Source organism: Bactrocera dorsalis, chromosome 5 (assembly GCF_023373825.1).
Source record: "Bactrocera dorsalis isolate Fly_Bdor chromosome 5, ASM2337382v1, whole genome shotgun sequence".
Lineage (NCBI taxonomy): Eukaryota > Metazoa > Arthropoda > Insecta > Diptera > Tephritidae > Bactrocera > Bactrocera dorsalis.
In genome coordinates this window covers 52,495,896-52,516,723 of record NC_064307.1, presented here as the reverse complement: position 1 = coordinate 52,516,723, position 20,828 = coordinate 52,495,896, and the positions used below count along the sequence as shown (strand labels likewise).

General features: G+C 38.8%; 1 protein-coding gene across 1 annotated transcript; it reads right to left on the bottom strand.

The window, feature by feature from the left end:
- Positions 1-5,135: 5,135 nt before the first annotated feature.
- LOC105225240 (U3 small nucleolar RNA-associated protein 14 homolog A) lies at positions 5,136-7,917 on the bottom strand. Its single transcript, XM_011203617.4, has 2 exons — positions 7,424-7,917; positions 5,136-7,357 (listed from the first exon to the last, which is right to left on the bottom strand). Exons 1-2 carry the CDS (start codon positions 7,817-7,819, stop codon positions 5,285-5,287), a joined length of 2,469 nt encoding a protein of 822 aa, XP_011201919.2. The 5' UTR covers positions 7,820-7,917; the 3' UTR covers positions 5,136-5,284.
- Between the last annotated feature and the right edge of the window lie 12,911 nt (positions 7,918-20,828).

Sequence of the window (20,828 nt, the reverse complement as noted above, 5' to 3'; positions counted from 1 at the left end):
ATATAGCAGGACGGGAATTATGAGTGACTTATAGAGTTTGGTTTTTGTCTGTCGAGAGAGGACTTTGCTTCTCAACTACCTACTCAGTCCGAAGTAGCACCTGTTGGCAAGAGTTATCCTGCGTTGGATTTCTAGGCTGACATTGTTGGTGGTGTTTACGCTGGTTCCAAGATAGACGAAATTATCTACAACTTCAAAGTTATGACTGTCAACAGTGACGTGAGTGCCAAGTCGCGAGTGCGACGACTGTTTGTTTGATGACAGGAGATATTTCGTCTTGCCCTCGTTCACTGCCAGACCCATTCGTTTTGCTTCCTTGTCCAGCCTGGAGAAAGCAGAACTAACGGCGCGGGTGTTGAGGCCGATGATATCAATATCATCGGCATACGCCAGCAGCTGTACACTCTTATAAAAGATTGTACCTGCTCGGTTCAGTTCTGCAGCTCTAATAATTTTCTCCAGCAGCAGATTGAAAAAGTCGCACGATAGGGAGTCGCCTTGTCTGAAACCTCGTTTGGTATCGAACGGCTCGGAGAGGTCCTTCCCGATCCTGACGGAGCTTTTCGTGTTGCTCAACGTCAGTTTACACAGCCGTATCAGTTTTGCGGGGATACCAAATTCAGACATCGCGGCATAAAGGCAGCTCCTTTTCGTGCTGTCGAAAGCAGCTTTGAAATCGACGAAGAGGTGGTGTCGATTCTCCTTTCACGGGTCTTTTCCAAGATTTGGCGCATGGTGAATATCTGGTCGGTTGTTGATTTGCCAGGTCTAAAGCCACACTGATAAGGTCCAATCAGTTTGTTGACGGTGGGCTTTAATCTTTCACACAATACGCTCGATAGAACCTTATATGCGATGTTGAGGAGGCTAATCCCACGGTAGTTGGCGCAGATTGTGGGGTCTCCTTTTTTATGGATTGGGCATAGCACACTTAAATTCCAATCGTTGGGCATGCTTTCGTCCGACCATATTTTACAAAGAAGCTGATGCATGCTCCTTATCAGTTCTTCGTCGCTGTGTTTGAATAGCTCGGCCGGCAATCCATCGGCCCCTGCCGCTTTGTTGTTCTTCAGGCGGGTAATTGCTATTCGCCGTCTTCATGATCGGGTAATGGAACGTCTGCTCCATCGTCATCGATTGGGGAATCGGGTTCGCCTTCTCCCGGTGTTGTGCTTTCACTGCCATTCAGCAGGCTGGAGAAGTTTTCCCTCCATAATTTAAGTATGCTCTGGGCATCGGTAACTAGATCACCTTTGGGGGTTCTACAAGAGTATGCTCCGGTCTTGAAACCTTCTGTAAGCCGCCGCATTTTTTCGTAGAATTTTCGAGCATTACCCCTGTCGGCCAGCTTATTAAGCTCTTCGTACTCACACATTTCGGCCTCTTTCTTTTTCTGTCTGCAAATGCGTCTCGCTTCCCTCTTCAACTCTCGGTATCTATCCTATCCCGCACGTGTTGTGGTCGATCGTAACGTTGCGTGGTAGGCAGCCTGTTTTCTCTCCGCTGCGACACGGCACTCCTCGTCGTACCAGCTGTTCTTTTGCACTTTCCGAAAACTAATGGTTTCGGTTGCAGCTGTACGTAAGGAGTTTGAAATTCCGTCCCACAGTTCCCTTATACCGAGTTGTTGATGAGTGCTCTCAGAGAGCAGGAGTGCAAGCCGAGTAGAAAAACGTTCGGCTGTCTGTTGTGATTGCAGCTTCTCGACGTCGAACCTTCCTTGAGTTTGTTGGCGTGCGTTTTTTGCTGCACAAAGGCGGGTGCGAATTTTGGCTGCAACAATATAGTGGTCCGAGTCGATGTTAGGACCTCGGAGCGCACGCACATCTAAAACACTGGAGACGTGTCTTCCGTCTATCACAACATGATCGATCTGGTTGGTGGTTTTTCGATCCGGAGACAGCCAGGTAGCTTGATGTATCTTCTTATGCTGGAATCTAGTACTACAGATAACCATATTTCGGGCCCCGGCGAAGTCGATCAGCCTCAACTCATTTGGGTATGTTTCGTCGTGGAGGCTGAATTTACCGACCGTAGTGCCAAAGATACCTTCTTTGCCCACCCTGGCGTTAAAGTCGCCAAGCACGATTTTGACATCGTGGCGGGGGCATCTCTCATAAGTGCGCTCCAAGCACTCATAAAAGGCATCTTTGGTCACATCGTCCTTCTCTTCCGTCGGGGCGTGGGCGCAAATCAGCGATATGTTGAAGAACTTCGCTTTGATGCGGATTGTGGCTAGACGTTCATTCTCCGGAGTGAATGATAGTACTCGGCGACGGAGTCTCTCTCCCACCACGAATCCAACACCAAACTTGCGCTCCTTTATATGGCCACTGTAGTAAATGTCACAAGGACCTACTTGTCTCTGTCCTTGTCCCGTCCATCGCATTTCTTGGACGGCGGTGATGTCAGCCTTTATTTTCACGAGGACATCAACCAGCTGGGCAGCGGCACCTTCCCAATTAAGGGACCGGACATTCCAGGTGCATGCCCTCAATTCGTAGTCCTTATTTCGTTTGCCATGGTCGTCATCAAAAGGGGGGTCACTCATCCGAGGCTTGTTGTTCCTTTTCATTGGGAGTGTTTTTTTACGTGGCGGGTCCCAAACCCAGCGCACAACCCTATGCAGGGGATGTTTCGCCTTCTCACTTTAGCTCGCCTTCAAACGGATGTTCTTAGGCTACCCAGAGGATACTTGGTCAAAGACTGGAAGTCGTGAGCTGCTTGAGTCATATGCAAAAGAATCGTTTCTGGCCACTCCCAAGTGAATGGCGATCAGAGAACTTTCCTCACTTGCGTGAACTTCTACACATGACTCCATCCTCCTTCTGTCACTTACAGAATAGCAAAATCGTCTCAAAAATTGTCTCTAACTTAAAATCTCAAATTTAGAGACTTGAGACTGTTTAACAGTACAGAATCGCACGGATAAGCTCTTAAGAAGTTTTTTTTATAAAAGGGCCAGATAAAATAGTATTTTATTATTGAAAAAAATAAAACCGCAATATTTTTCTCCACAATTACCCTCAATACCCGAATTTGACTTTCATCAAGGTTGTTGTTGTAACGGTATCAATCCCCGTTGACATGGTAAGGGATATCCATATCCGGGTCGTTGGCAGAGCATGCAAAGAGGTGTCCAGTGTCATGCGAAGACTCATTGCATGCAGGACATACTTATGTATATTGGATATGTCGGGGTCTATTTATATATAAAATGATTTTTATTTATTATTTTATAGCATAACCATACTTTTTTATTACTTCACTGTATCTATTTGGCATAGAACCTATAATATTGTTAATAACTACTTGTGGAATGCTTAACCAGGCTTGTTTTCAGCTTCGAACAATTTGTTTTCATCTCCATTCACTTCTTCTCTGTCTATCCTTCTATTTTTTATATGTCAAAGAATCTCAAAAAGATTGAGATCCGGCAATTGAGCTTGCCACTTTAGGACACTAATATTTTAAGCTACGAACAGATTTGCCACTGGTTTCAACGTGTGTTTTGGGTCATGTCGTGTTGAAACGACCATGAAAGTGACATATTCCACTCGGCATGAAGAAGCATCACGTTCTCAAGGATATCCTTGTATATCAGTCGATCCATATTGCAATTGATTCGACGAAGAGGTTCAATGCCAAGCCCGGAAAAACTCCTCATACCACATTGCCACCTCCAAGATGCTTAACTGAGCTTTGGTAGTGTTGGGGATTTGACCTCTTATTTTTGGTTGGCGAACTCTTCTCATTCCATCTGAATTTTTCAAATTAAATTTTGATTTATCAGAAAAAGGTATTGTTTTCTATTGTTTCACTGATCAGTTGACGTGTTCCCGAGCACATTTTAATGTTCTTAGTCGATTTTTTCCTATAAAAGGCTTTTTAGCTGCCCCAAAACTTGTTAGCCCACCTGCACACGCTTTTCTTTGTACAGTACGGCTTGAACTTTCAAATTTAAACCTTTAACCCCGCTCGCTGCCGACATATCAGGAAACTATTTTAGATCTCTAAGTTTTTTTGAATCATCATGTCGTGTTCTAGCTTTGGGTCGTCTTCCACGATGGCTAGTTTTCACAGATCCACTGTCCCTAAATTTTTTTATAATAAAGGTCACTGTGGATTTGTTGATATAAAATTTGTTACAAATGTCTTTTTGTGATAATTCATTCAACTAGTAATTAATTGTTTTAATAGAATTGAATGTTTGTTTCTAGCCATGGTCACTTTTTGTTATTAATTTCTTCTGATTTTTAATGTCATTGTTCAAATTGCGGAGGTAATGCAAAATCGTCAGAAAATAACAGGAATATGTTTTGTCGCAGTGAATATTGGGTACTTGTAATTTCTTTCGTATAAAATGTAAACTATTAAAAAACAAGAAAAAACGTTAACTTCGGCTGCAACGAACCTATATACCCTTCACAGGTGCATTTCTTTAAGTAACTATGTGTTCAGTTTGTATGGCAGTTATATGCTATAGTTAACCGATCTGAATAATTTCTTCGAAGATTTCATTGTTGCCTTAGAAAATAATCTATACCAAATTTTGTGAATATATCTTGTCAAATGCAAAAGTTTTCCATACAAGAACTTGATTCCGATCGTTCAGTTTATATGGCAGCTATATGTTATAGTAGTCCGAATCTTAAAAACTGGGGGATTAGTTCGTATATATACAGACAGACGGACATGGCTAAATCGACTCAGCTCAACATACTGATCATTTATATATATACTTTATAGGGTCTCCGACGCTTCCTTCGGGGTGTTACAAACTTCGTGACAAACTTAATATACCCTGTTCAGGGTATAAATATATGAATTTTCATTGTTTCGCTAAATAAACAATATGCCTTTATAATTAAGTACTTTTTTAATATCCAAAATTTAATTTGAAGTATACCACATGTTTTTAGCATTCATAGCCATCAGTCCAATATGTTGTCCGACACTGTACATGTATGTATATATGTATACACGTTTACCCAAAATATCTACTTATTCGTAGTCTAAACATCTTTAAAGGGGTTTAGATCTCTAATAAAGCTCATAATTATTTCAAGATAGTTATACTTATTATTGCAGTTCGCAAATAATTAAAAATTTATTATTTACAAATCTTTACACGATTGCTTATATTCCTGTATTGTATTTTATTTGTATACCAATTATTTTAACAAACGAGGTTTTTCACTCAACATCAGTTAAGCTGTATAGCCGAAATGGCAATTAAAGACAAAAATGTATATTAATACATACTCATTTTTAAAATGTTTTTTTAGTATTTTTTTTTTGTTTTAACAATTTTTGCGGGACGATTTTCATTCATTCTTGCTATCCTTCTATCAACTACATGTCTTAACCTGCGCTGCGGTTTTGTTATTTCACTTTGATCCATGGGTTCAATTACTTGACCCTTATGTGTTATGATCGCCGGTCGTGTTAGCATACGAAAAGCGGTTTCCGGAACACAATTTCGTCCAATAGTTGCCCGAATACTTCCTTCATAATCAGCTACAGAGGTAAATGGGAATGGCACTTCAGAAACAAGATGAGAACGTAATTGTTTACTCGCAGTTTCGTTAATATAAAGGCCGCCTTTATTATCATCACGACGCTTTTCTTTTTTAGCTAACTTAAGAACTAGACGTTTGTTTTTAATAGCAGCTTGTCGCTCAGCGGAAATACCAGCGCCAGCCCATGAACCCCAACCAGGCATAAACAAATCGATTTCTGCGTCTTTTACTTCCGAGTCTTTAGCCTTATCGCGGGTGAAGTCGGCAATAATATCATCGTCTTCAAATGCTTGGCTGATTGTCATTTGTTGATCTAAATAAACCTTATCATTATCTTCATCGCCACTTACGTCCACGTCATCGTCTGCAGCACCAATAGATTCATTCAAGCCAATGAAGTTATTTATATGTTGTTTAAGTTTCACATCAGTCAATTTGTTTGGATCAATAATTGTGGAAGGTTTTATTTCAATTGTTGGTGGTTCAGTCTGTAGAGCCTGACTATCCAAAGCTTTTTTAAAATTGTCCATGTTGATTTCAACATTGCTTTTACTCTTTTCTTCAATACCGAGCTCTTCGTCTATTATTGGTCGTTTCAATTCTTTTTTAAAGGATAAATCTTTTAAATTCTTCAGTTCATCCTTTTTCAGACGTTTTTTTTGTTTTGTATCCTTCAACTGAGTCTTTTTTAAAAGCTTAGCCTTTTTAGATAATTCTCTCATTTTTTTAGTCACCTTTTGTTTAATTTTGTCCTCTTGCTTATCAAAAATATCATCAATATTGGTATCATTGGAAATATTTTCCGAATTGCAAATGTTAGTCTCTTCAACTAACCATTCACCAGCTCCACTAGATTTAATTTCTTCTTCGACCACGGCAGTTCTATTGTTTGCTTTTACCACCTTTTTACTCATTTTATTAGCTTTTTTCACTTTCTGTTTAGTAGCTTTTTTTCTTGAATCAACCTCATTTAGCAACTTTTCATCGTTTTCTGTTGTTTCTTTGATTTTTTTCTGTTCGTCATCAGACATATCTTCTTCAACTAAAAGCTTTTTATATTCATCCAACATTTTTTCATTTTCGTTTCGATCCAGCCAATATTTTCTCCAGTTTTCACCTTCAACTTCATTAGTACCTCCGTCTTTTTGAATGCTTTCTAAACGCGTCCATGGATTGAAGGGATCAGATTCATTCAACTCTTTTTCAGTGCTGATGTGGGAAGCCTTTGTGGCATTGTCGTCATCAGTGTCATCATCGCTATCGATTTTCTTTTGCGTTAATTGACGACTAATTTGCAATTGTTCAGACAAGTCCTTCCTTACGTCCTTATCATATTTTGCACGTATTTGCAAATTTTTTGCCCATGTCCCAGTGTTCTTATGACGCAAACTAGCTCTTTCCAAAACTCTGTTCTTTTCTAACTCATTCAATTTCTCCAAAGCTGCCTCAGGATTTGTTTTTTGCAGAATCTCAAATTGTTTGATTTGCTCTTGCATTTTTTGTTTTTTAAGCAATTTGTGATACTTTTTCGACTTTATTTTGTTTTGCTTGCGTGCTTTTAGTGACTTTTGGGACTCTCTCATTTTTAAGTATGCTAACTCTTTACGGCGCGCAAAAAGCTCGTCTCGTGTTAACTTTTTCTTCAATAACTCTGCTTCTCTTTTGGCTAGTTCCTCTACATTCTCTGTGTCACCTGCTAATTCTCGCTTTGCGGCCTTTAGGCGCGCTTGTTCTGCTTCTAACTCGATAGCTAATTCAGACTTAAGCGATCGTTCCAATGGTTTACGGTATAATGACGTATCAACATAAATGGTTTCGGACCGTAGAGGAAAAACCTCAAGTTAAAAACAAAAAAAAATGTATGTCAATTAAACAATTCAAATATTTATATATATACATACTTGAGTTTCCGCATTACGATTTTGAGACACAACGGCGTCCCAACGTCCCAAGTTTTTCTTCGTTTTATCATAGCCGAGTCCTCGTTTAAGACGATTTGCTTGCGGGATTTCTAGTGGTTTATCAAGTACTTTTTTTGAAGACTGTACAACTTTCAGTTGTTTTCCGGCTTCTACATGTTTCTTAGTTGTTTGCAAAACTTTTACAATATCATGCAAGCCAACTGGATAACGTGTAGCTAATTCGTCTCCAGGTTTTACCAATTGAAACTCATCCTGCTGACGTATAGGTTCATTACGTGTTGTTTTCCTAATATGTTGAGCTTTGCCCAGGCTGCTGATGCCTTGCAATAGTTTCTTATGTGCTTTGGGATTAAATTGCTCTTCCTCGTCACTCATAGTGTTATTTTAAAAAATCTTTGAATTATACGACAAATTAAAAAAAAATAGAAACACATGCGTTCAGTCTTAATTTTTGACAGATGTTTGTTTTCATTTATTAGTCAGTGCTGCCCTCAACAATTTTTCGTATTACAGTGTTGCATTTGAAGGTAACTGAAATAAAAACCTTTAAATAAAAAACTATAAGGCAGCATAGCTATTTTTGAAGTTAGGATAAAAAATGTAAAACTGTGAGATTGTAGGACGAATATTTTTTAACGGCACATATATTACACCTAATTCTGTTTTTATAAGGTTTTGATTTACACAATTTCGATTCAATTCCGATTTCTTTGGCGCCGCGATCTCAAAGTACCATTGGAAAGAGGATGCTTAGTTTACAAGATATTCACCTTCAAATTTCAAAAATTTTCAAAATTCGAACATTTCAACAAGCTATTTCACCACATTAAACATGCTTTACGCACATTTTTTATTTCAAATTTATTAAATTAAATTATAAACATTTAAATAAATCCAAATTTTACACTTTTTGCAGGTTTTTTGCGTAAGAAATATTTATTTTAAAAATTACTTTTTACACTCGTAGTGAGCATCATTTATGCAGAGACCGTAAAGTATAGACCAGAGAACATCAAAGCATAAAGAAGGTGCAGGTTCGACAGCGAACATTCGTTAGATTTATAGTAGGGAATTCACCTCACAAGCACAGAATTCGCGCTGTGAAATGTTAACATGTTTAACAGTTCCCCACATACTCAAACAGAGAAAATGAAGAGACAGAAGTATATGTGTTGTTGCAATTTTACTGCTTGCTAGTTTACTTTACTAGGTTCGTACCTCTGGATTGACAAATAAAACCAAAATCTCTTTATTACGCAATTTGTCTACACTATAGCAGTTTACTCTTAGCACTGCCTACGCTGCCACGGCTTATATAGCCACGCACTTCTCGCTGATGCCGAAGTGTCCTTCTAGAATATTGCGTCTGGCAATTATAAGAACATAACGCTATACGGCGCCAAATGCAGCTATTGTTAAGTAGACAAGCAGACAGCCGCGGCGCCAAATGCAGCTATTGTTTAAGTACGTAGGCCCCAATGTTTATAATAAGGGAGCATATAGCAATACAAATACCAAACTTAATAACGGGTGATTTTTTTGAGGTTAGGATTTTCATGCATTAGTATTTGACAGATCACGTGGGATTTCAGACATGGTGTCAAAGAGAAAGATGCTCAGTATGCTTTGACATTTCATCATGAATAGACTTACTAACGAGCAACGCTTGCAAATCATTGAATTTTATTACCAAAATCAGTGTTCGGTTCGAAATGTGTTTCGCGCTTTACGTCCGACAAATTTTGTTCAGCGATGAGGCTCATTTCTGGTTGAATGGCTACGTAAATAAGCAAAATTGCCGCATTTGGGGTGAAGAGCAACCAGAAGCCGTTCAAGAACTGCCCATGCATCCCGAAAAATGCAATGTTTGGTGTGGTTTGTACGCTGGAGGAATCATTGGACCGTATTTTTTCAAAGATGCTGTTGGACGCAACGTTACGGTGAATGGCGATCGCTATCGTTCGATGCTAACAAACTTTTTGTTGCCAAAAATGGAAGAACTGAACTTGGTTGACATGTGGTTTCAACAAGATGGCGCTACATGCCACACAGCTCGCGATTCTATGGCCATTTTGAGGGAAAACTTCGGACAACAATTCATCTCAAGAAATGGACCCGTAAGTTGGCCACCAAGATCATGCGATTTAACGCCTTTAGACTATTTTTTGTGGGGCTACGTCAAGTCTAAAGTCTACAGAAATAAGCCAGCAACTATTCCAGCTTTGGAAGACAACATTTCCGAAGAAATTCGGGCTATTCCGGCCGAAATGCTCGAAAAAGTTGCCCAAAATTGGACTTTCCGAATGGACCACCTAAGACGCAGCCGCGGTCAACATTTAAATGAAATTATCTTCAAAAAGTAAATGTCATGAACCAATCTAACGTTTCAAATAAAGAACCGATGAGATTTTGCAAATTTTATGCGTTTTTTTTTAAAAAAAAGTTATCAAGCTCTTAAAAAATCACCCTATACTACTTTTGTAACACTGCCCTCCACTTAAGCCTAATCGTCCCGATTAGGTACAAATCCTCTTGAACCGAATGGGGCGAGCCTCTCCAAATGTACTACTTTCATTTTACATCGTGCTTTTCCATTTCTTTGTATGCGGTATACCACGTCATTAAGTCGGTTCATCACCATATAGGGCCTACCCAGGCTGTCTGCAATTTCGGGGACAAGCCTTTCTTTCAAAGTGGACTGTACAACAGGACCAGATCACCTTCTTCAAAACCTTTTGAATTTGCCGCTTGATCAAATCGGTCCTTCATCTTATTGCTCATCAGATGCGTGTGCTGCCTTACCATTAGATGCAATTCATTCATTTTTTCCTTTAAGACAGAGCAATAATCTCCATCATTTCTTACAGCTGCAGGATCTTACTTAAGATCAGCAGGGAGCCGCAGATCAGATCCGAAAATAATCTTCGCTGGCGTGTAACCAGTTGTCTCGTGCTTCACTGAACGATACGCCAGCAGGAACATCTGGATGCACTTGTCCCAATTCCGTTGATCTTTATCAACGATTTTCCGCAGATGTTCTTCGAGCGTTCGGTTGAATCTCTCTACCATCCCATCTGATTGTGGATGTAACGCTGCTGTGCGTGCCTTGTGGATGCCCAATAATGTACAGACTTCTTGGAAAATGGAAGATTCGAAATTCCTACCTTGATCTGAGTGTAATTCGACGGGCACTCCGAACCTCGTTATTATTTTCTACAAACGCTTCGGCTACTGTCTTCGCTTCTTGGTTTGGTAAGGCATACACTTCTGGCCATTTACTGAAATAGTCCATGGCAACCAGTAGATTTTTTATTTCCGGTCGTACTGGTTGGGAACGGACCTGAAACATCCATTGCGACTCGTTCAAATGGTGATCCCACGTTGTACTGTTGCAGCCTACCGCGACTTTTGACTTTAGGACCTTTAGCTGCCATGCACTTTACACAATTACTTATCCATTCTGCTAATGAATCTCGACAACCAATCCAGTAGAACCGTTGTTTAATCTTCTCTATAGTTTTTGTAATTCCAAGGTGTCCTCCACTAGGTCCATTGTGATATTCTTTCAATACTTTCGGGATCATGGACTTCGGTACTATGATCAGCAGACGAGACTGTTTGCCATCTTCGCTTTCCCAGGTACGATGAAGGTATCCATTAACGAGGTTTATGCTGTTCCATTGGGCCCAATATGCTTTTGCAGTTGGACTCTCGCTACTTATTTGTTCCTTTGGTGGTCGTACCCCATTATCTTTGGCTATTATCAGCTTTGCAAGATCAGGATCCTCCAGCTGATTGATTCTGATGCGGTGAGGAGTCCAATCATCTTCAGGTTCTATATTCAGTAATCGCACGTCGATTATACCTTCTTTTCCTTCTGATTTGGAGCAATGTTTACATTCCAGTGGACAAGGGCGACGTGATAATGCATCCGCATTTTTGTGGTGAATCCCCTTTCGATGTTCCGTTTCGAAGTCGTAATTCTGTAATCTTTCGATCCATCGTGCAATTTGGCCTTCCGGATTCCTAAACTGTAATAACCATTTTAATGCTGCATGATCAGTCCTCAGCAAGAATCGTTGTCCATACAAATACTTGTGGAAATGTTTTACACATTCCACCACAGCTAGTAGTTCTTTTCGCGTCACACAGTAGTTTTTCTCTGGTTTCCCGAGCACTCTGCTGTAATACCCAATTACTCTTTCTTGCCCGTCGATGAGCTGAGGCAGGACACCTCCAATTCCATAAGCGCTCGCTTTCTTTCCAGGTATTGGATAATTTAACATCGGCGCCGTACAAAGTAGTTCTTTAAGCTGCTCAAACGCTTTTTCTTGTTCCAACTGCCATACAAACGAGCGATTCTTCTTTGTTAAATCATGTAAACGTGTAGCCACGTTCGCAAATCTAGGTACAAAACGGCGGTAATACGTGCATAAGCCGGGAAGGCTGCGGAGTTCATGTATGTTGGTGGGTCGAGGCCAATCTTTAACTGCTTTTATTTTTCCCTCCTCCGTGTGAATCCCCCCAGTTGACACTTTATGTTCGAGATATGTGACCTGCTTCTTCCATAATGAACACTTTTTGGGATTCAAGCGTAATCCGGCTGATGCTATTCGCTGAAAGACTTCCTCTAGATTTTTTAGATGATCATCAAAACTTTTTCCCATGATGATAATGTCATCAAGATACACCAAACATGTCTTCCAGTTGAGTCCTTTTAACACATGTTCCATCAGTCGCTCGAACGTTGCAGGCGCATTACGTAACCCAAATGGCATCACAGAGAATTCCCATAACCCGTCGCCAATCTCGACTTGCCAATATCCACTTTGTAGATCTAATGTAGAAAACCATTTCGCTCCAGACAAGGTGTCTAATGTATCGTCGATTCTCGGTAGAGGATAACTGTCTTTCTTTGTGACATCATTTCACCTCTTCTCATCTTTCTTTTAAACTAAGACGATAGGTGAGCTCCATGGACTTATTGAAGGTTCGATTACACCGTTTTTGTGCATGTCCTCAATAATTTTGTTAGCATCCTCACATTTTGCTAGTGGAACCCTACGCAGAGCTTGTCGGATTGGTTTAGCGTCTCCAGTATTTATGCGATGTTTGACAATGCCGGTTCTTCTTGTGTTGTTTCCTTCGTTTGCAAATATGGATGTGTATTTTTCTAATAGTTTTTCTGCTTTTAATTTTTCATTTCCATGCAGTTCGTTCAGCAAATTGTTTAGGAGTGTAGGACTTATCTGCTGTGGCTCAATAGTAGGCTTCTGTTGTGATCGTTCGCATCGTGATATTGCACTTATATTCTGGCACTGTCCAATTACTGCTCCTTTCTTCAGACTTATAGGCGTGTTGAATTCATTCACTACTCTGACCGGAATAGTAGCGTCTTCTCTAGTTTTCACAAGCGTTCTTCCTACCAATATGGGTGTATCTATTTTTGTTGGTTCCACAATCCACAATTCTTCAGTCCTACCTCCTCCATTCACCTTAGCCCATACAATCGCCTCAGATTTTAGTGGAATACTCTGCTTATCATCAACAATCACCCTCTTACTTTCAACGTATCCGGTGTTTATAGGCATCTCCATGTTCTGGCAAAACAGCATTTGCTTGTTTAAATCCAAAGTAACCCCGTGATCAATTATGAAATCTACTCCCATTATAATTTCATCCGTGATTTCTACTACGATGAAGGTGTGATTAACTACCAGGGTACCAATCATCACTTCGCAAAACACTTTTCCCGCAACAGCTGCTTCCTCCCCTGTGGCCGTTCGAATAATTGAATGTGTGGCACCAGTATCCAAAGTAAGCGTTGACAGTCGTCCATTTACGATACCGTTGATAGTAAGATTGTTGTCATGTCGACCTATTTGTGATATCGAGATGGCGGGGCAAATAGTTGTGGGAACCAGTTCGCGCCCTTTTGAACTGTTCCGTTTTAGTTTAACGACTTGTGAGATGTGGATACTCTGTCCTCGTTATCTGTTGGTTGTTTCCGTTTTGATGGGTTTACTTTTATATTACAATTTCGGGCAAAGTGACCCGATTTTCCACAGTTGAAACATCTACCTGTTGTATTTACTCGCGGTGCAGCAATTGTTTTCAGAGCGCCGGTTGTTCCATTTCAACTCTTTGTACTTTGTGTGCTGGTTTACTTAGTAAAGAAGCTGTTTCCTGTGTGAGGGCGTGCGAAACTGTTTCAGCAAACGTTCTTTTTGGCAATGCATATGTGGCGCGTTTGGTGTCCACATCACGAATTCCATTTATGAAACTTTGAATTTTTACCCTTTCAATGTAATCCACAGGTGCATCTGCATTTGCCAAATGAGACAGTCGTTCTATTACAGTTGCGAACTCTTGCAATGACTCGTTCATCTTCTGACCCCTATTTTGCAGTTCGATCTGGTATATTTGTTTCCGGTGCTCACTACCATATCGTCTTTCTATCGCACTCATCAATGCCTCATAGTTGTCCCGTTTACAATCTGGAATAGTCTGAAGGATTTCTGCTGCAGATCCTTTCAATGATACAAACAAGGACGCTACTTTGTCCGCTGCATTCTAGTTATTGGTCATTGCTGTCTTTTCAAACTGAAGTTTGAAAATTTGAAATGGAATACTTCCATCGAATGTGGGTGCCTTCAATCTTGGGTTATTTGTTGATGGTGCAGGGCCATGCAGTTGCAGTTTTCGCATACGATTACTCAATTGAAGAACTTCTGATTTTAAATTTTCTTCTTCATTTTTTAACGTGCTTAATTCCTCTTCAAATATTGAAAATTTCTCTTGCACTTGTTTTTGTACTTGTGTATTATTTTCTGTAATCTGTTGTACCAAACGCTTTTCTAACTGCGTATTATTTTCAGTCATTTGTTGTGTAAGGCAAGACTTTAACTGCGATGTATTTTCAGCTATTTGCTGTGCCAGACGATTTTCTGTTTGCACTGCATTTTCTGCCATTTGCTTAATAGCCACTAATAGCGTGTTCATGTCTACACTTGATGATGTTCGTTGTTCTTCTACTTTTTCTTCTACCTTTGTAGAAGTTTCTGAGCCATCAAATTCGAATTCGTCCACATTAATTCCATCCGCTTCCATTTCTTCACGTAATCGTGCCTGCAGATCCACCTTTTGTCCGCTTATCGGCAAATTACGCTCCTCCAGTTCCTTTTTTAATTGCTGAATTCTCAATTCCCCGGATTTAACCATCTTGAAATTGGATTATTTGACAATCCCACTTCTGACACCAATTGTTGCGATTTTACTGCTTGCTAGTTTACTTTCCTAGGTTCGTACCTCTGGATTGACAAATAATACCAAAAGCCGTTTAATTCACTTCAACAAAATCTCTTTATTACGCAATTTGTCTACACTATAGCAGTTTACTCTTATACTATGTTCAGACCGAAAATTTCAAAGATTAGATTACACTTAAGCATTTCATAATCCAACAGTGTTCTCACTGCCGTTAGAAAGATCAAAAAACAGCTGTTATTGTCATTCAAGAATTCACATCGCTTAATATTTATCAAAAGAAAAGATTGTCATATAGTATTTTGAAATAAAATCCGTCTTTTTTTAATATTTTCCTTATAATAGAAATAATGGATGCATTTTTTCATTTTTTTGGTCGATTTTCAGGTGAAATTAGATTCATTGCTTTAAAAAAAATTTGTTTGTTTACATTTTTTTCCCTTCGCAGTGTCTAAATCAGCTGTGACAATGTTACAGATTTCCAGTGCTGACTAGTATTTTTCCAGTGCTGACAAGTAGATTGCGCAAAAACAGAGTCGCACGGACAGATTTAGCGTGGATCAGTTTCAAATCATTTCAATGAAGTGATTTGGAACTGTCATTTTTGTTTGGCGAAATCTTGATAAATTTTTAAGATTAGTGGGATAATCCATTCAACGGCCGAAATCGTGTGATTAAGTGTCGGTCTGAACATAGTATTAGCACTGATTGATTACGTTGGTGCTGCCACGGCTTATATAGCCACGCACTTCTCGCTAATGCTGAAGTGTCCTTCTAGAATATTGCGTCTGGCAATTATAAGAACATAATGCTATACGGCGCCAAATGCAGCTATTGTATAAATAGACAAACGCGGCGCCCAATGTTTATAGTAAGGGATGCATATAGCAATACAAATACCAAACTTAATACTACTTTTGTAATAGTATTTACGGCAGAGAACATAAAAGCATAGAGAAGGTTCAAATTGAATTCTGTACGACGGTTCGATTGCGCGGCTAACAGAGCTGATAGCAGAGATAAAGAGATGTCCAACTCTTCTCTCACTGGAAGTGAGAGAACAATTGCTAAACGTCAAAACCACCTAAACTTTGACAGTTGACTGGATTGAGGAGGTTTTGACGTTTAGCAATTGGAAACGAGCGATGGCCAGACTGAAATCTTACCAAAAAAGTATGAAAACGGAGAGATTTGTTGCCGCCGTTCAAGATGGCTAATAAAAATTTAAAACAATGAAAATCAAAGAAAATGCGAAATTTAAATATATTTCATGAAACGTTTTGTAATTTGATGCATAATAGAATTAATTTTATATTACAAATGATTAAAAACACTTATTAATTGAGAACTAACAGGCTTAATTCACCTTATTAAGTATTGAAAGATCGAAAGTCAGTAGATTTAATATACCATAAAATCATAAAAAAGGAATTAAGCAGATTCGCCATATATTAAAAGTCCGATGTTGGGTGTTATAATTTAAAATGCCCAAAAATTCGTATTTCGTTCAATCTGGCCATAATGGAAAATGTTATAAAAAACGCTTATTTTGAGGCGCTCTCACACTGGAATAAGTTGGGCATCCCATTATCCCTGGCTGATAGAATCATAGTAGGGAATTCACCATATTCGCTGCTATTTAGCAGAATTGAGCCCGTTCTCTGGCAGAAATATATGTAAAATGACTAAATACATGCGAGAGTATATAAAAAATATACAAAGTCACACAGAGAATGTAACAAAGCATTTTTATTGTGTAGCAACGCTTCTGGTGACAAAATTTTAAAGCCTATTTTAATTAACCGATCATTAAGACCGCGCGCTTCGAGAGGAAAAAACATTCAAAAGTTGCCGGTTCATTGCAGGGCGAATAAAAAGGCCTGGATGACAGCAGGTCTATTTACGGAATGGTTTGTTTCTGAAGTTAAAATATATATAGTATATATATGTAGTAAAAATATATATACTACAGCAACGTCTTGATTTTAAAGTATTTTTGCTCGTAGATAATGCGCCAAGTCATCTTTAGATCTCTAGATCTCTAGATGATGATTGTCTGATTGAATTAAAAACAGATGCTAGTTTAATAGATGACGGTCTAACATTTGGTAAAAGTATGGTGGATCATTTCATAAAAAATTATCCCAAAATGGAACGTGCCCTGAGACTGAAACTTAAAAAAACTCAAAGTTCAACTTTCTATAAAAGATTAAAAAAAAAACAGAGAGTCATAACGGTTTTTTTAACGAAAGACTAGACAAATCACTGAACGATTTTTACAGTGGGTAGAGATGACCACTGCACATTATTTTCTTGCAAAAAACTAAAATTTGGAAATTTTGAGTTGTTACACTTTAACGTAACAAATGCGATATGTGTACTCATATGTATGTTTGTATGCGTGTGCATTATTTCTTCGGCAATGTATGCAAATATATGTACATATAAGTATTTATGTATGAATGTATGAACATGCAAGTCAATGCGCGCACATGTAATAAGTATATTGATAAGTGATGAAAATATGATTTCAATTTCTGAACGCGCACATGCGTATACATACACTCATATGAGCATGTGCAGATACACAAGATAGAATAGAAGATGTATGCCTTTTAACATCGTATACTACACAAATAAATATTTTTCTTACTAATACATAGGCTGCTATATAGTATATTTCTGGCCTAATAATGAAAATAGGAATATTTATCAACGAACATGGTTTTATTGTTTTTCAAAATATTCTCCATCAAGATTTATACACTTTTGCATGCGCTTTTTCCACTCCGATTGAGACACCTCCAAAACATGGTTTTTGAATGCTTCAACAGCATCTTCTGGCGACGAAAATCGTTGACCACGCATTATTTTCTTGATGTGTGGGAATAAAAAGAAGTCATTGGGTGCCAAGTCAGGGCTGAACGGCGGATGACCCATCAATTCGACGTTTTGGACGGTCAAAAAGGCGCTGGTTTGAGCCGATATGTGAGAGCTCGCATTGTCATGGTGCACAATGATTCGTCTTCTCTTGTTCGTTTTTCGAATTTCTCCAAAGACTTCAGGCAAATAAATGGTGGTGTACCACTCAGAATTGACCGTCCTACGTTGCTCAGGCGGAACAGTCGCCACATGACCAGTTTTGCCGAAGAAACAGGCGACCATTTGCTTCGAAGTGCTTCTTCCACGAACAACTTTCGTTGGATTTGGCTCGTCTTTGAAGACCCACACGGTCGATTGCTGTTCTGTTTCGGGCTCATACGCATAGATCCATGATTCATCACCTATGACGATCTTATAAACGTCTTTTGAAGCACCGCGATCGTATTTTTTCAGCATTAAAAATTTATTCTGTCGAGATTCGCACCTGTGTTAGCATCTTGACTTTCCAAGCGCTTGCCACCAACACCACCATCGACGCTTAGGTTGTACTGACTTAAGTATGATTTGGTTATGCATGTAAGAAACATACGATGGTTCTAATAATTTTGTTTAAGTATAGAAATATGCTTTTGTAGAACATTTGCTTTCGCAAACATACAGACAAATGTGCAAACGACATAATATGTATATGTATGTATGATTGTTTCGCATTTTGCTTCTGAATGTCACTGAGAAGTACAACTTCTTCCGCGCGTAGGGACTCCACGCACCTTTTTTTTGTAAGTTTTGCTTATGGTGCTGCTCAGTTGGTCGCTGCGATGGCTCATTCTTCTCACCGTTACCTTGTTTGTTGGTAGGAGCTGAATTTGCAGGCTCGACAAGGCTAAAGTAGGCATTCAGAGCGGAGCGGATCAAAACACGCCCGTATAGATTGAAAGCTCAACATTAAATCATGACTTGATTGCACCAGTAACATCTGCACAGCTGCTCTTTGTATTCCATTTAATTTTCTAATGTTGCCTTCTTGACAGCCGTATACATCGAAATGATTATACTAGGTTTAAGGCCCCGACTCTTGCTGACGATTCCCTTGAAAGTGTAGTAGGCTATACGAGTATATACTTTATTTATTCTTTTTTTATATATATTTTCTAGGACAGTTTGGAGTCAATCTCCACCCCCAAGTATTTAGGTGAGGGGGATAGAATCAGCATCAGTTCTGTTTTATTAGGACTAACACCTGGTCCATTGTTGTAGTGCTCTGTCCATAATCTCACTGACTGTTGAAGGAAACATGCCTGATACCACAACATTGTATCCGATTGTATCCATCTGCACACAATGTCGTCTATACCGCCATGTGTCTTAGAATGAATTATACATAGTGTTTACTTCTATATTATTGAAGGCTCCCTCTACATATATTTTTTATGGTGTAATGATTTTTCAATTACACTCATCACATCGGGCAGTTTCGGTTGATCGGTACTTTATGTATGCATGTTGGGACTTCGATAACGTATCCGCCATGGTAGTTCTTATATAAGTACATATAAGTCCATTAGCTTTTGTGAGGCTTATAGGAACACCACTTTAATGTCATTCCAACTTCTTGGGATGTAAGACAGTTGAATGTTTGCTTTGTATATATTTTCAAGCCAAAGAACCATTGGTTCTTCTAGAGTTTGCAGCATTATGGGCATAATCCCGTCTGGACCTGCCGCTTTAAATGGTGAGAAACTATTTATGGCGTATTTGATTTTACTTTTGTCTACTATCAGGCCTCGGTAATCAGCGGCAAGTTCTGGTTGAACCCCCGTTATAAGCATTTGCTGACTCCCTGGGAAATGCGTTTTAATAAGCACCTCCAGAGATTCTTTTGCAGAGGAGGTTCAAGCATTTTCTTCCGCCCTTATGTAAGCAGTATTGGTATGTTCTTTGGATAGCATTTTACTCAGCCTTGCGGTTTCTCTGCAACTTTTTATCGATGTGCAGAAAGATCGCCATGAGTCAGTTTTAGCTTTCTTGACTGCTTTTTTGTATCTTTTCATAATATCTTTGCATGGTTGCCAGATTTTAGTTCTAAAACTCTCACTGCAAGTAGTTGTAGTTGAACATTCTGCATTTAGTTATGAAAAACATTTTAATCAGTTATTTTGTATAAATACTTAGAAATGTGAAAGATATAATATTAAGGAGCTGTGGGAAATGTTTTGCTCCGCTTCAGTCATTTATTTTTTATCTACTACACATGAAAATGATGATCATAAAGTAACAATTGGGTAGTCGTAGAGCTATACCAATAAATAAATAAACAAATATGTACGATGTTGGTCGACCTCTTTTTGCGCTAGAGACATTAATCCATCAGTGTAAATCGAAATTTCGAAGTGTTCAGATCTGAATCGAGCGAACCGTTGTTGTGCACAAACCGATATAGCATTGTCTCCGTAAACTTCACAAATTTCATTGGTGGTGGGCGTGGCATTCTTCTCTTTTTTATATGTATAAAAATTTCAAAATATAACGAATTTCTTCATTATTTGCACTCATTTTTGAACAGCTGTACATTTTTTCAACTTCTCCGAATTTAATTCTATTGACAAAATACCAAAAGCTTTTTTCGACTACCTATAATTAAAAGGTCAAAGGTTGGCAACTGAGTTTAGTTGAAAATTGTAATAAAGGTGTATGTTAATCACTTAAACTTTGAAATGTGAGTGTTTTTTTAATAAAATGACCTCAATAAATTGCAAAAGTAAAAAAAATTTATTGTTATGGAAGAATAGGCATAAAAGGGTCGCAAAATTTGGTATTTGCCTATGGCGGTAAATTGTATCGGGCCGGCCCAGTCACTTCTCATCTAACGGTACTGTTAAAAAGTACTAAAAGCGCTATAAATCACTAACTAAGTACACCAGGGACATTGATTTTACCTCCAATATGGTATATGAAGGCTTTAAAAAAGCCGAGTCAAAATTGGATAATGGTCTTGGCCTCCTACTTTAGGTGAAATCATATATCTCGGAACTTCTTCGACCGATTTCAACCAAATTTAATATATAAACCTCTTCAAAACTATCTATGCTACATCGAATGAGTGAAATTGGGCTACAACCACGCCTATTTCCCACATAACACAATTTTAAAGTTCACTGGATTCTTTCACTTTCTGGTATACAAGGTAAGAAGTCATTAATAGAACGAAATAAAACTTTTCAAGAGTGGTGCCTTT

What these genes read in the sequence shown, in the direction of transcription:
- LOC105225240 (XM_011203617.4), bottom strand. Translation starts at nt 7,819, where the DNA reads ATGAGTGACGAGGAAGAGCAATTTAATCCCAAAGCACATAAGAAACTA. An exon ending in ATCGTAATGCGGAAACTCAA is followed by an intron (nt 7,358 to 7,423) that starts GTATGTATATAT and finishes TTTTAACTTGAG; the next exon opens with GTTTTTCCTCTACGGTCCGA.